Source organism: Ammodytes marinus (genome assembly GCF_949987685.1).
Source record: "Ammodytes marinus genome assembly, chromosome: 5".
Taxonomy (NCBI): domain Eukaryota; kingdom Metazoa; phylum Chordata; class Actinopteri; order Uranoscopiformes; family Ammodytidae; genus Ammodytes; species Ammodytes marinus.
The window spans coordinates 23218851-23233923 of NC_137234.1; the positions used below are offsets into that span (position 1 = coordinate 23218851).

General features: G+C 40.6%; 3 protein-coding genes across 3 annotated transcripts in view; 1 reads left to right on the top strand and 2 right to left on the bottom strand.

Moving 5' to 3' along the window:
* Nucleotides 1–4799, bottom strand: part of LOC307250567 (protein tyrosine phosphatase domain-containing protein 1) — a gene marked incomplete at both ends in the record, with an annotated part of 5270 nt that extends 471 nt beyond the window's left edge. Inside the window, 11 exons of the mRNA XM_080027684.1 lie at nt 1073–1183; nt 1311–1391; nt 1549–1650; nt 1757–1873; nt 1971–2195; nt 2325–2624; nt 3335–3606; nt 3731–3868; nt 4072–4190; nt 4429–4509; nt 4609–4799. Of these exons, the coding sequence (XP_079883810.1) occupies nt 1073–1183; nt 1311–1391; nt 1549–1650; nt 1757–1873; nt 1971–2195; nt 2325–2624; nt 3335–3606; nt 3731–3868; nt 4072–4190; nt 4429–4509; nt 4609–4799 (1737 nt within the window). The remainder of the gene's footprint in view (nt 1–1072; nt 1184–1310; nt 1392–1548; nt 1651–1756; nt 1874–1970; nt 2196–2324; nt 2625–3334; nt 3607–3730; nt 3869–4071; nt 4191–4428; nt 4510–4608) is intronic.
* A 2172-nt stretch (nt 4800–6971) lies between these two features.
* Nucleotides 6972–12041, bottom strand: LOC307250788 (ADP-ribosylation factor 4-like). Its single transcript, XM_080027985.1, has 6 exons — nt 11834–12041; nt 10878–10958; nt 10634–10743; nt 9454–9525; nt 8525–8650; nt 6972–8412 (listed from the first exon to the last, which is right to left on the bottom strand). The coding sequence occupies exons 1-6, from the start codon at nt 11898–11900 to the stop codon at nt 8326–8328; spliced, it is 543 nt and encodes a 180-aa protein (XP_079884111.1). The 5' UTR covers nt 11901–12041; the 3' UTR covers nt 6972–8325.
* A 110-nt stretch (nt 12042–12151) lies between these two features.
* Nucleotides 12152–14693, top strand: tmem17 (transmembrane protein 17). The gene is made up of 5 exons (XM_080027316.1): nt 12152–12354; nt 12525–12628; nt 13890–14003; nt 14112–14255; nt 14423–14693. The coding sequence occupies exons 1-5, from the start codon at nt 12240–12242 to the stop codon at nt 14504–14506; spliced, it is 561 nt and encodes a 186-aa protein (XP_079883442.1). The 5' UTR covers nt 12152–12239; the 3' UTR covers nt 14507–14693.
* The last annotated feature ends 380 nt before the right edge of the window (nt 14694–15073 follow it).

Consider the following 15073-nt stretch of genomic DNA (forward strand, 5'->3'; position numbering starts at 1 on the left):
TGTGTGTGTGTGTGTGTGAGTGAACAGTGCAGGGATTCCCAAAATACGAAAAAATAAAAGACAGTATGCAGATGGTGTAAATGATTTATTAGGTATGAAAGGCTGAGACATACTGTGGACAGTGGACACACTGTGTAATCTGTTGATACTAAAGTACTGTATCCGACATTCTATTGAAAATACACATTAAAAAAATATATACATACACAATTAGTGTGAATATGTATGGACCTTATTTTCAACCAATGTTTCAGCACACTATCTATGCATATATACACACACACACAAGACTGACTTTGTAAATAGATAAACATTATATACTGTATATTTTAAATAGATATTTTAAATTGTTAGAGATGTAAATACAAAAATCTATGACTTTACTTTAAGCCTTGTATCTCCTCAATCATCTTATTGTCCCTTTTTTATGTGACTGTTACATTTTAGTGTAAGATAGAAAAGTTTTTGAGCTTATAAGGCAGAGAGAAGAGTGGGAAGATCACACTACTTATTACAGTTTCTCGAAAAATAGAGTCAGGCTGTGTTTAATCTACATGCAGTGATTTAGTTTTGTAAAGGGGCAGATAGAGTCGGGCGATCACAGCAAGAGGGAAAATCAAGTAGTAGACTCCAGCAGCCATATGTTGCCATAGGGCCCACAAAAGAGATGTCCAAAAATCTGACTTTTTACACAGAGGACATTTCCCAAAAGGTCATCTGCCAAAAAGGTCTTTTTATTTTTCCCACAATCATGTGCACAGGCTAAAAAAGGCTTCAACTTTTGAAATAAAGACTTCTTAGTTAGTTTTTGTTTCCATGCCGACTCTGCTCTTCAAAGTGTAGAATTGATGCTGCAGGCCCTTCTGGGGATAGATGCGGATGGGTATCTATCAAACTTGCCTTCAGGACCTTCATCAAATGTACAAGGCTTTCACTTTCCTCTTGGGGATGCTGGCCATTGTAAGAAGAACAAAAGAATATTGAAAATAACTATACACACCCATGTAGAAGGGTTACTCACAGCACACAAACCCACACACTTTAAAATGCTATGATTTCATATTTTTCGTACCCTTGTGAGAGTCCGCACCAGTTGTTGAAGCACTGCCTCTTCCCTGTGTGGACACAGGCTGGTCACTGTACTCACACAGCTCAGGAGACAACAGATGGTGTGTCTCTGTGGCTGTAACAATGTAAGAAGAAAAATAACTTTGTAAAACTTTGCCAAATAGGAAAACTATGCACACTCTGAACCTAAGAGGAATTATTTAAAGAGTCAACGATGGCTTTTCATACAGAAGTGTCCTTACCTTCCTTAACGCACCGAGAGGCATGCTGTTGTTTGCTCCACAACTCAACCTGTCCACATCCTCTGCACTCAGAACAGGCTCCTGCGTGAGGGTAGAGGGAAAAAAGATAAGGCCTATGAGAAAGATGTTTACCACAATTATGGGAAGCATGTGTATATATTTTACTCCTCACAGCCTCAGGACAAAATGTGAATAGGCCTACTGGCAATATTATTTCTTCATGTTTGATGCCACTGACCCTTAACTTGTCCAGCCAGGTCCACAACAGGCAGCAGAGAACACGAGGATCTGACTGTGTGACAAGAAGAGCCCAGCCACAGTCGCTACTGTTCAGTTCCTCCTAGTCGAAAAAAGGTGAGTGACAGTTCTCATTAAGTGGCTTTACAGCTCAAAATCAAATGGATGTTTTTGTGATTTAAAACCAGGTGTGCTCCAGTGTCTTTCACCTGGAGCAGGGCCGATCTTTGTAGAATGGTTTCTCCCAGAGGATCGGGGTCTGCCATTGCCTTGGCAACAGCCCAGGCGACTGAGGTTGGAACTAGATTATGTGGATTTCTGCACAACTTTATGTAACAGAGAGATCAGAATGTTTTAAAGCAATCATATCAATGCTTTCCTTATCAGCAGATTTTTTGTTTTTACAGAAATAATCACAGGTACCTCAGTGTTGGAGCTGTACTTGGTCAGGGCCTCTTTAGCTGTGCACTTCCTCTTTTTACAGTTTTTGTTGACAGTATGAGATTCCTTTTTGTTGTTGTGGTGGCCTGGAGAAACGGATGCAGGGATTGGACAAACTGGCCTCAGATCAGGTCCTATCAGACCCTGTACAAACCAGTGTCTCTCATTTCCAAGTGCGGGGGTGCAGTATGGATTTAACTCCAGATCCTGACAGCACAACACAGTGAGAAGACATTAAAAAAATTGTATGTGATCGTTACGTGCAGCACTCTAGGTTAAGGACAGCAGCCGTAACAGTGATTCTGAATGAATAACGTGAAATTGGACCTCATTAACTGTGATCTTGCTGAGGTCTGATTCGCTGTAGCTGCGTTTGTCCAACAGCACTTCTCTCTTCCTCTCCAGGAATCCAAGGGGCTCGTCCCAGGAGGAAAGCCAACCTGAGCCCACCAATGAGCCCTTAGGACAATCCCTCAGTAAGGGCAGGGACTGTTTGTGATTGTCCAGCAGGGTGTCCCTCACAGTCCTGCCCAGGGACCTCAGTGCTGTCCTCTTCTGCACTTCTGCCTGGACCCCTGGTGGAGCAGAGAGGCCCAGTGCCAAGCAGGAGAGGCGCACACACAGGAGGTACACCACCTAAAGAGGTTGTCAAGAGATGGACAGAAAACAGGCAGGAATACAAAGTACTGTATGTTCATGGACACAGGATAAGTATAGTATAATGATATAGTCCAGACCTTGGCTGTAGCCTATGTCTGAGGTTGCCTGTACTTTGCATGTGAGCTCCTGACAAGCTGTGTGTAATGGATTGGATTTATATAGCGCTTTTCAAGGCACTCAAAGCGCTTTACAGGGTTCCAGGTTCCATTCATTCACACACAGTCATACCAGTGGTGGTAAACTACGAGAGTAGCCACAGCTGCCCTGGGGCAGACTGACGGAAGCAAGGCTGCCATTCCACGCCATCGGCCCCTCCGACCACCACCTCAATCACTCAGCAATCATACACATACACATTCACGGTGAAGGTGGGTGATGTGTCTTGCCCAAGGACACAACAACCATGACACAGGTGGCCGGGCAGGGATTGAACCACCGACCCTTGGATCGTTGGCCAACCCGCTTAACCACCTGAGCCACAGTCGTTGTCTCGTTAGAATTACTTGAAGGTGCTTAGAGGAACTTATAAATATTTCTGTAACAGTTTAAATTTTCCTCTGAAGATCATAAATGACATGTCACAGCAAACAAGACCATCAGTGCAAAGAATGCTATTTAGTCAGGAATACAAAGTAAGGTATGTTCATGGACACAGGATTAGTATAGTATAATTATATAGTCCAGACCTTGGGTGTATGTCTAAGGTTGCGTGCCTCCTGGCCATGCAGAAGTAGTGCCTGTCGGTTTAGGTAGTGCTGCAGGGTGAAAGGGGCTCCATGCCGCAGGCTCATGTCAGGGTATTGGATCAGCTGTGTACTAAGCAGGCGAGCAAAGTCAAACACCTGGCTGATCTGTGCCCGGGTTTGAATAGAGCGAGGCCTTTTAGTCCGCACAAAGTGCACAGCTTCGCTGGGACTGATGCGCAGGGTGTAGATCAAGTAACAGGCAATCAGGACACCTGTTGAGCAGCGAGAACGCATCAGAGAAACATAGACAAACACCATGAATACACATGAGAGCGTCACACATGCACAACCTGACTAGCTATTAACAGTAGATACAGCATGTATGTTGATTCCTACCTGTCCTACCCAGGCCTGCATGGCAGTGCACAGCCACTCTTCCTTCCCTCACTGCAAAAGCCAAAACCTTCACGCTGCCAATTATAGTCATGAGAGAGGACACTCCGAAATCTGGCACCGCAAAGTTGTAAAAGTAAACTGCAAATATACAAATTTGTGCACGTGGGAATGCTTTTAGGAACATGATAGACATTCATGGAATTATGTGTGTTTTAGGCTACTTTATATTATAGGAACTCAGTAAACAGTATATATAATGTAACTTATAATCAGTTGCTCCCCGGTCAAATGTCCAATAATTGTAGTTTCAATGTTGTGTTTTTACTGTATCGAGATCTCACTGTCATTGTCCATGAAGATCTGTGGAGAGTATGTGAATCCACTTTCAGGATCCAGCGGCGGTCCACAGTGAGCATGTTCTCCTGGGAACTGCATGTTGATGATCGATCTGATGTTCAACCTTTAGAAAAAGGGGAGGTGTAATTAAAAAGCAATTCTGTCAGATGTCTTATTGTCATTTTACCCAATTAAAGTACAATAACAGAAGGGTCTCATACAATACGGGGCAGTCATGTTCACACCTTTTAAGAAGACTGTTAATCCCTACAACTGCTCATGTATCATGCATATCCACTTACTCGACAGACACGCAGCAGAACAATACAAACATCGCTGGAATAGCAATGAATACGGATTACCTCTGAAATTGTTCAATGATGTCGTACTTCTTAATTAGATGATTGGACGGTCGTGTCGTGGCAATAATATCATCCGTCACCCTGCGTTAGCAAGAAGTTCATAATCAGTAAACCACCACTTACTGTTTACAGAAGATAACACAGCAACATGAATGAGACCGCTGTCACATATAGTCTCACCAGGAGGAGAAAAGGCCTCGGATGACCTGCTCATTTAATTTCCAGCACTCTGGTCCTTCATAGCGACAGTCTAGTCCCCCACAGGCCAGCAGACAGAGGAGCTGGGGTGGGATAGCCTTCACCAGGTTCTCTCTAGCCTGGGAGTATGAAGGCTGTGGTACTGGTATGTGGGGGGTCAAGGTGGGCATCATCCTAAACGAGGGGAGAACCCCGAGCTCTGCCTGAGCTGCAACACTGTACATGTGGAAGACTTTGTATGTGAGCTCCTGACATGCTGTGTGTGTCGTTAGAATTATTTAAAGGTGCTAAGAGGAACTTCAAATATTTCTGAAACCGTTTAATTTTTTCCTCTGATGATCACATTTGACATGTAACAGCAAACGAGACCATCAGTGCAAAGAATGCTATTTTTATATATTTTTTCTTTATGCCTTTGTGATGGGTACGCTCTCCCAGGAACAACGGCTGGCGTAGTAAAAACACTACCGCTTTTATCCAAAGGGGTGCAAGAATGAACACAAACTGAAGGTTCCTCTGAGCACCTTTAATTGAGTTGAGTTAGCTTCTGCTGCAGGAGTGTCTTTTCTAAATTCAAAAGAAAGTAAGCCAAATACGGCATCGCAAAAGATCCACAATACAATATATGATTTGACAATTGAAATTATTAAAATTGTATACAAGAGACAATATATTATACATTACAATTTAAAACTTACCTTTGTGATTATGTTGGAGAGAAAAAATTTGGAAATCCCATTTAATTAAATTTGAGTTCAAGAGTGCAGGAAAAAGAAGAAAAAGGTGCTGAAAGCAGAAGAACATATGTGCTTCCCTATGCTGACCCACGTTGCTGCTTATGGATGATACACACACACACACACACACACACACACACACACACACACACACACACACACACACACACACACACACACACACACACACACACACACACACACACACACACACACACACACACACACACACACACACACACACACATTAACTGTGTGCTGACCTAGCTCCACTAAGCCTGATTAGCTATCATAAACAAATTAGAACAGACATTCACACATCAAGCCTATTATATAATGCTTATACCGTCACCTAAAAACATTGTATGAAGGTCCTAATTACCTAGCAACAGCTTACAATTCCTACATGATTTTACTGAGATTTTTATGCAGAACAAAATATGAATTGTTGATCTATAGCACCAACCGATAGGATTGGCACCCACTGTAAGTAGAACAAAATAATGTTGTTCACATGTCATTGTCCAATGTACTGTCTCCCTTCACCACTTACCAACTACCTTAACAGATTAAAATGCATTATGGATAAGTGGAATTAAGGCACTTAATTAACTTATTTGAAAACTTGGCTTAAAATGTGTTTTACCACTGTTTTTAATTTTTAATTTTCCAATCATGACAGAAAACTATTGCCTATTTGTTGCAGATCACATGTCTGCTGCAGTGGACATATCGCCCCCTGCAGCGCAGCAATGGCAACAGCATGACACTGATAGGAATGAGGGTACTATAATACCTACAAGCCTCCTCCATTGCATCTCCCCTTAAAATAATGATTACCATATAAAGGGATTTAACTAAATCTAAGTCCTGGCCCATATTGTGTAAGTTACTGCTAACTGAGTGAGACAGGAGGCATTATTTAATTTTGTGCAAGCAATTATGTTATTCCAAAAGTAGACAAATAAATATTAATAGTGTTGACCAAGTGTTAAGAGACTCCTCTGCATCATCGAATAACTTTAAAGGTCAACTGCAGTGCAGGTCATGTAGGCTCAAACTTTGCTCAAACGTAGCATTGATGGTCATTTTAGATGTACTAATAGATCTGCTTGTTAGCTTTCTGCTTTAAGAGAGCCACACAAGACACAACACCTTATTTACAACAGTAACCATTTTGTTTTTTCCCCCCCAAACTAAAGTTCAACAGCATGGTGCTATTTTCAACATGTGCTGTGCAGATCACCTAACCGTCTTTTAGCGTGGGCAATGTAACATCATAAAGATGTAAGATGTTTCGGAAGGTGCAGTGTTTTGCAAGAGAATAATGTTTAACAAAAGACAGCACAGGTTTGTTTATCTCGATTTCTTCTGAGATCTTAGTCTTAAATCACACTACTAAAGAGTTCGTATAGCACAACACCTCGTACACTTCCTCTTATCAGGCACAGTTCAGTTATTGGGAAAGAAAAGTTGAAAATTGGGAAAGTGTGATCGGATTTGACCTCCAGTGAACAATGTAGTAAGAAAGTATTTAATAATATACCTTGAATGATTAAAACTTCAAGTCAAGTCTTTAATCATCAATGAGTGGAGTCCAAAACAAAATCTTTTTTAAACATGGGCTTTATTCAGAGCTTTTTGTAAAATGTTTTTAACATTTTTTTTAGGAGTGGCAGCTCCAGCATCTGCAAGCAAAGGTTGGAATGTATACACAAATGAATTGATGGGCAGGTATGTGTCTGTGTTTCAAGAGGGGTAAAATAATTATAATAAAAGTAGAACAAAGTATTTGCCTTTGGACATAACACACAACAAACTGTGTCAAGGGCTGCCCAAAAAAACACAAACAAAAACATGACAATTAACAGGTTGCACCGACACTGGCCTGGATTCCTTTCACCTTTAAGGGAAACATTATTATTTTTTTATTAAAGAGTGGCTAGAAGAAACCATATTTGAGCTAAATCCTTTTTTTCCCCAAAGGTGGCTATTAAGAATAAGGAATGAAAAGGAGTGATGACAAATTCACAGATGTTCAAAACAGGTTAAGATCCCTGGTTGAATGTGAAGTTAAGAAGCAGTTCTGCTGCACCACAGCACACATTGCGGCACAAAAGGAAGTGTCTTATTGCATTATTTTGTCTTTCAAAAGCAAAAGAGTCACTAAAGCGTCTTAGGAGGGAGCGCGACCTATGAGAATGAGTCTATGAAAGGATTACTCAGATTTCTGTGAAGACGGACCATAAGGCACAATGTTCCTTTTTGGATCCATGATTTCGAAACTACAAACATAACCTATCTGTGAAATCGAGGGAATCCTCATCCATCTCATTCTACGAGGCTACAGGCCATTACGGAAATGAGTTGTCATGAGAATGAGGACATAGCAGTGAAGAGCAAGGGTCAGGTCTGCAAGGGAGTCAAATATCCACAAGGGGTGTGGAGATGAACGGCATGCGGCAGCCTACAAGTCGTCCTCCGTTGAGTTATATTATCATATCCCCCAAACTAGGCTCAATCAAAAGCCTACACGCAAGTCCAACAATTCTACAAAGTGGTTGATTAGTGAAAACGCTGCCTAGACAGGAGCCAATGTGTCAAGTGGAAATACAACTCCCATAAATCCCATGTATTGTTTCCATGGAACTTCCCTAATAGGCCATTTGCTCATCATGCAACTGAATGTGTGATTACAACATGTTGCCATGTAATAGTTGAGGAACAAAAAGGAGGAAACTATATCAAGAGATAATACAGCTATAGTATTGATAATAAAAGAGAAAAAATTGAATTATTAAAATTTCCCAAGATGATTATATCGTCCACCAGCTTTGTCCTTTTTGTGAACATTGGTGCTGGAAGACCAAATGTTTGGGGATCACATGTCTGTGTCTTCTCTCTCTCTTTGTCCTGTGGTGTTCAGTGTCTCTCCCTCTCTTCTCTCGGGGCCGATCCTTCACTACTTCTTGGATAGCTCTTGGGATAGCCAATCGAGTCCCTCAAACAGCCCAGTGCCCTGGGTGGCGCAGGTTGACTGAATGTTCCACTGTGGGGTCAGAGAAAGTAACCAGTTAAGATTTGAATGCAGATTTGAGCGTGCTTTCAGATTTGTATCGTACTGCGAGTGTAGGGAGCAAACTTCTTCTCAGATCACTTACAGTTTTATTGCGGAGGGCATTGAGGCCCAGTTTGTCTGTGAGTTCGCTGACTGATAAAGCGTTGGGAAGGTCCTGTTTGTTAGCAAACACCAGCAAAACGGCATCTCTCAACTCGTCCTCTGTCAACTAGACGGGCAGAAAAAAAGAGCAAAACATCAGATCTAAGATTTCATGTCAGGGTCAAACACATTAGACTATCATTTCAAATTATACTATTTGTTGTGTTACGTAAAAGGTAATTTCAGGCAATTTGACTGCTGACTACAACATCATGGCTTCTCCGGTGTCCGTCTGCTGACCTTTTGCATGTAACTCCTTACTGTCAAATGAAGGCAAAACTTCCCATATACTATACTCTAGTGCAGCAAGAGTCCAGGTTACTTAAAAACAAAATTACGATTTTTAAGTTAAGCATGTCACATAATGATATAAAAGGTTAAAATAGTGACAATGTGAACTTATCTAAATACCTAAAATAATTATCCGATACACTGTCACAAAAAAATAGCACATAAACAGCATTAACAAATGTATATTTCCCAAAGGCTTCAATAATAAAATACAATAAAAAAAAAGAGTCTTGGCTTGATTATATGCATATCCCAGTGTAGTAAAGTGTATACTATGTCCCATGACACAACACACAAAGGGTCTTGCAATAGGAAATTGGACATTTGAAGTACATCTTGCAAAAATTTAGTTTCTGCTTAAAACAACAGATATAATGCAACTCTGCTGTTTGAACAGTTTGAAAACGTAATTCCACATTTGAGGAGCCAAGAATGGAGGACCAATTACATGACTTGGATTTTACTACGTCACAGTATGAGCCAATATTCTCTGAACAAAACTCTATGCCGTTTGCTATGAACAGAAAACACTATTCTTGCATTACAGTCCCTTCTGAGATGAATCCATGAAATACTTACCATCTTTGAGAGCTCATCAGCAGACTCTGTCACTCTTTCTCTGTCGTTACTGTCCACTACAAAGATGAGGCCCTAGATGAAAAAACAAAAACAAATTAATAACATGGATAAGCGAGTGAGATTTTAGACCCCCCCTCCCTTTTTTTTGTACAGCATTGTATTTATCAATGAACTTGCATGCTGATCAATAATTGTCATAATCGAGTTTTGCAGTAGCCTAATGTTAAGACTGACGGTGACACCAGTGGCTCCATCTATCATAAATGATAGGTAGGGGGCGGAGGCAATTTTATCAGCTAGTTGTCCTCGGAGAGTCAGATATCACTCCTATGAACTGGGCACAGGCCATGTCGTTTGCATAAGTTGGATCCACAACAATCAACCCGTTTTTCATCAGTGTGATCAATGATTTGAATTTTGCAAAAGGGATTTCCTCTTTTGCTATGTTATAGGCAGTGTTGGACCATTTCATTCTCTGTTGAGCGATTACTCTCTTGTAACCGCTGGAAAGAAGTCGGGAGGGGCTCACTATTGTACATCATGCATCAGCCCTGGCAGGTTCTGTGCTTCTTACTGTCATTGTGTAACTTTAAGGTTTTAAGCTGTAGCTAGTGATGAGCGTCATCCTGTCTTTCATCCCATTTAAAAAAAAATAATTAGCTATCGATAATTTCATCTTTACACAGAGAGGCACATGTAGCCTACATACAAGTGTCGCACATTTACATGCAGAAGTTTCTAAAGAATGGTAAGTTGCACGAGGGGATAAAGGAAGACACTTTTCCACCAAGGTTAGTGGGTGGGTGGACCCGCTAAAAATAGGCAATTTCCCTCCATTCCTCATCACATTTTTCTACACTCTGTCACACTGCAAGTAGACCAGGCTCTGATCACCAGACAACAGTGCAGTGAAATGAAAAATGTTTTGCTTTGTTTCTTAGTGATCATCACTGACTTTATAAGGCTGACTATATCAGACCACCTGTCTAGACCGCGAGCACCTCGGGACGTTTTTAACTCGCGAATATCACCAACAGAAACGCTTTCATATTATTCTCTGCAAGTGTCTCATAAAAGTGGTGTACTGAAACCACTTTGCTTGGCTATTTCAGAGCTATGTACAACCACCGCTCCTCACAATGCAGTTAATACCGTATATTAAAACACATAACACTCATACCTGTGTGTTCTGGAAGTAATGCCTCCACAGGGGTCGGATCTTGTCCTGGCCACCCACATCCCACACAGTGAAACTGATATTTTTATATTCTACCGTCTCCACATTGAAACCTGTGACAGGGAAAAGAGAAGAGGCCGATCTTAAATAACACAAAGATTGGTCAAACATGTAAAGTGCATATACAAACGATCAATAAAGAAGACCATAGCTCAACTTAAAAGTAACAGTTGGTCTTATCTCTTACCAATGGTTGGGATGGTGGTCACAATTTCACCAAGCTTCAATTTGTACAAGATAGTTGTTTTTCCGGCAGCATCCAGCCCAACTGCATGGGGGAAAATGTGATTAAAGTCAACATCTGTACCAGGACAGGATAGAAGTTACACAGCTACAAATAAAAACCTGTTGTAAATGAGATAACAGGCGTTTTCTTTATTTCTTTCGGTCATATAACCAGAAAGTATGTGACTACAAAAAGCAAATAATTTGTATTGATCTGTTTTCATCAATTAGAAAGAATGAGAGAGAAACAAACCAAAACGGTTAAAGCTGGTCCTAATGTTAATCGACTTTGTTTATAGAGGACACGTCGCTCCTTCCGTCGCTCCAATCCGGAAACAGGACTGGAGACTATCGCAACACCATGACACTCAGCCATCAAACGTCATAAAAGACCGTTACCTAATACCAAGTTCACTAAAGTAGAAAACCGCAAACGTAAAGACGATTGATCGTATAGGTTATGTAAGGTATTATATGTACATGAAATTGGGGAATACCATACAATTTTTTCCGAAATATGTAACTGTAAGGAAGTATGTGTTATCTAAAATGTCAGGCGGTTGTTAGTTTAAAAAAAGGTTAGTTAGTTATTGAGTTGGAGTTAGTTACTATTATGTAAAAAAAAAAAACATGATCCTTTCGTTTAAACGGCAAGTTGCCGTTAGCATACTTTGTAGCCTTTGAAAAACAAAAAACACCCCAAATAATAAGCTTACGCTGGGTGGGGAAACATTAACTAGTTAGTTACAGTCACTTAAACGGCTCTTCGTTGTGCTATACAAGCCGCTATTGTCCGAAAGTTTATACTTAAAGGTTTGCCAAGTGCATAGACTTTTAAAGCTCACCGAGGACGGGCTTATTAGCCTTGGCTAAAGCTAAGGACCGTGCCTCTTCTCGACGTTAGCCAAACACACTCACCCATCAAAATTCTCATCTGTTTTTTGCCGAAAAGCTGGCCGAAGATCGACGAGATGGTAAGCCCCATAGCTGGCAGAGGGTGTTTGAATCTAAGAAAGAAGTGCTGATACAAGCCCACGGCAGAGGCAACGTGTGTTAATTTTACACTGGTAGGTTTTTCTGATGATTTCTACAGCGCTCGACAGCCGACTGCCACGTCCGGGCCAACGTGGAATCAACGACGTCATCACCTTTCAATCCTGCGAGATTTGAGCAGAACGCGGGATTTCTCTGGTATCCAAGGAGACGGCGGCAGCGTTCGATATCTCTGCACGGGAAGGAAGAGAAGAGGCGGTGTGTGGTTTTCCCATGGACCTATAAACATTTCACTTGCGATGTTTGCCTTTGGCATAGAGCATTTTACACGATGGACCTGCCAGAGACGATCAGGAAACATTTAGAAGACTTTTCTCGGAATGTCTTGTTTGACCATAGTCGGACTCCACCTCTCAGGAGAGAGAATGAGGCGTTTTTGCCACACGGTAAATGCAGAAAGCAGCTAGCTAACGTTATGGAAACATTAGCTGTGTTGTTAACGCAGTTAACCAGCGTATATGCTCGGTTTGACTCGAGCACAGTGTTAATGTAGCTGTTAATGAATTGAACTTGTTTATCCAATCGACGTATGTAATGTTGTACTCTTTTTTTCCAGACAAGCGGGTTCAGTCGAGTCTCCACCTCCAGATGTCTCTGTACTTTAACATGTGGTTCTTCCCCGTGTGGTGGATCAGCGAAACTGTAATGCTGCACCTCAAGGTGAGGCAAAGAGAGAGAAAGGGAGATAGGAGCTGATTAAATGGTCATTGGACGTTGTAGAAATGCAAGGGTCCCCGAGATGAGGATTTAAAGAAAAGTCTATAGGCTGAAGGACGGACAAATTAAATACAACAGACATTTCTAATAGTCACACACTGGCTGCTCCTATTTTATTTTATTTTTTTGCATAGGCTCAGCCTTATTGTGAAGGTGGATTTATGTTTGAACAACAAAGATATGTATTTTCACCAGTAAACATGTGTGACTTTAAACACTAGAACCGCCAGGCGGGTCAAATTGACCCGAGCATTTCTAGTGTGATATAAAGTCATAAATTAGTTTGTTTAATAATCATCTGTGTTTTGGACCTCTTGTTTTATAATCGAAGTATCTTTAAGAACACTAATCACGTTTCGTGGCGACTCAGTGATGAATCTGAAAGTAGATATAATATCGCAAGTCCTATAGTAATGAAATGTCAAAACAGCGTCCAAATGAGCTAAAATCCTAAATACAATAAACAGTAATATGGCAAACTTATTTTTAGGTAAGCTCTAATTGATTTTTCATTCATTTTTCCCCACGTTGACATGTTTTGAGGCGGAGCATCCCTCCGACGCTCTCTGTCCGGCACATCTGACAGCATTCAGCTGTCTGTCAGTTGAGCTGCGGGCCGCGGTGTGTGGAAGACAGCGCTCAGTTCTGATCTCTCGCTATCAGACTGGCATCACTCATTTCACTTAGTAACTCTAATGTTGTTAGGTATTTATCTTCATCTCTAATTTATTGTAAGAGCTTATGAATGACTGCACATACAGTTGTCAGATCGCGAACCCCAAACAATGCCGTTGCCTAGCAACCTGCTCAAAAATATTCCATTTTCCTGTGCGGGTCAAATTGACCCACTGTGGCGGTTCTAGGTATAAATGCCTGTTTTTTAATCCAGTTTAATTGTGACTTTATTTAACCATAGGGAGAGCATCACAGCACAATTGTAGGAAAAGTCAAAGAGTTGGGGGCTTCAATATTTCGTAAAAGTATAGTTATGGGCAGTTGAAAAACTCTAGTGTTTAAATAACCTTTATAGAGACAAGCAAGAAATTATTGTGAACCACAGTTGGTTAATTAATTTTAATAGTCAGGAGGATCAGACCTTGAAATAGTTAAGAATATTCAATGACACTGAAGGCCCTTTTAGTGAATCCCATTATTTTAAATTTAGTTCACTGAACTGCATTGATGTAACTGTCATTTCTACCAGTATCCTGCTCTGCCGGACTACTACAAGTTCATCCTTGTCACTGTTCTCATCCTTATGACCCTGATCGAAGCCATCAGACTCTTTCTCGGTTATGCTGGAAACCTACAAGAAAAGGTAGTGCATTACTCACACAAACATTAAGATAATTTATTTATCAACACATTAACTCCAGTGAGGTCAAAGCGGAGACTATAAACTCTGTGATGTTTGTGTTTGTGGAAGGTCCCGGAGTTGGCTGGATTTTGGCTGCTGAGCATCCTGCTGCAGTTTCCCCTGATCCTGTTTCAGCTCTTCAATGAAGCCATTCTCATACTGCCCCTGGAGAGGGGTGTTCACATAGTGCTCGCAATATTCATACTCACACAGGTACGATAACATTTCTTAAACAAATAAAAAAAAACTATTCACAATCTAAGCACTGCACACACACTACGTACTGCAGTGCATGTTGTTTTTAGATTTTATTATTTGGTGCTTATCATTATATTGACTAAAATATTTTTATTCAATGTTTTCATTCCTGAATAATTTAGGCTCTCTCTGGTTTTGTGGCGCTCCGGGACATGGTGAGACACACAGAAAGCCAATTTCGTCTTCGACAGTTGAATGAATTCTGAATCTCTGGCATCCCTGCCACATCTGGAGACACTGCGACACATCCTTACTTCACCACTCCCACAATTATACAGAATTATGTGTACATTTTTTGTATTACAAGCAGTATATGGGGTATTTCCTCCCCACATTGATTATTGAAGAGAAAAACATTTGAACATATTTATTTTTGTATTTTTTCACATTATATTTCATGGTATTGTATTGTTCTTTGTGTTGCAATAAACAAAATTGTTATAACACAAATCCTGGGTACCATTTATTGGGCATCAGCTGAATGCATCGAAAACTCAGTCATAAAGGTTTGTCATCAGTAAATCTTGTGTTTACCAATAGCGACCCTCAAAGTAAGTTAAAAAAATATATATGTAAAAAACGGTAAGCATTGTCATTAAAATCTTTAAATGTTGCTATCAATTTGATCAAATCTCAAAGGGACATATTAAACATCAAACACATTTTCCCGGTTGATATTATTCTTTAAGACTTTAACAAGAGGCTCTCCAAGTGTGACATGTGTCATGATATCTGTTTGAATGAGGTAATACGCGGTCATTTTGTTGTTCAAC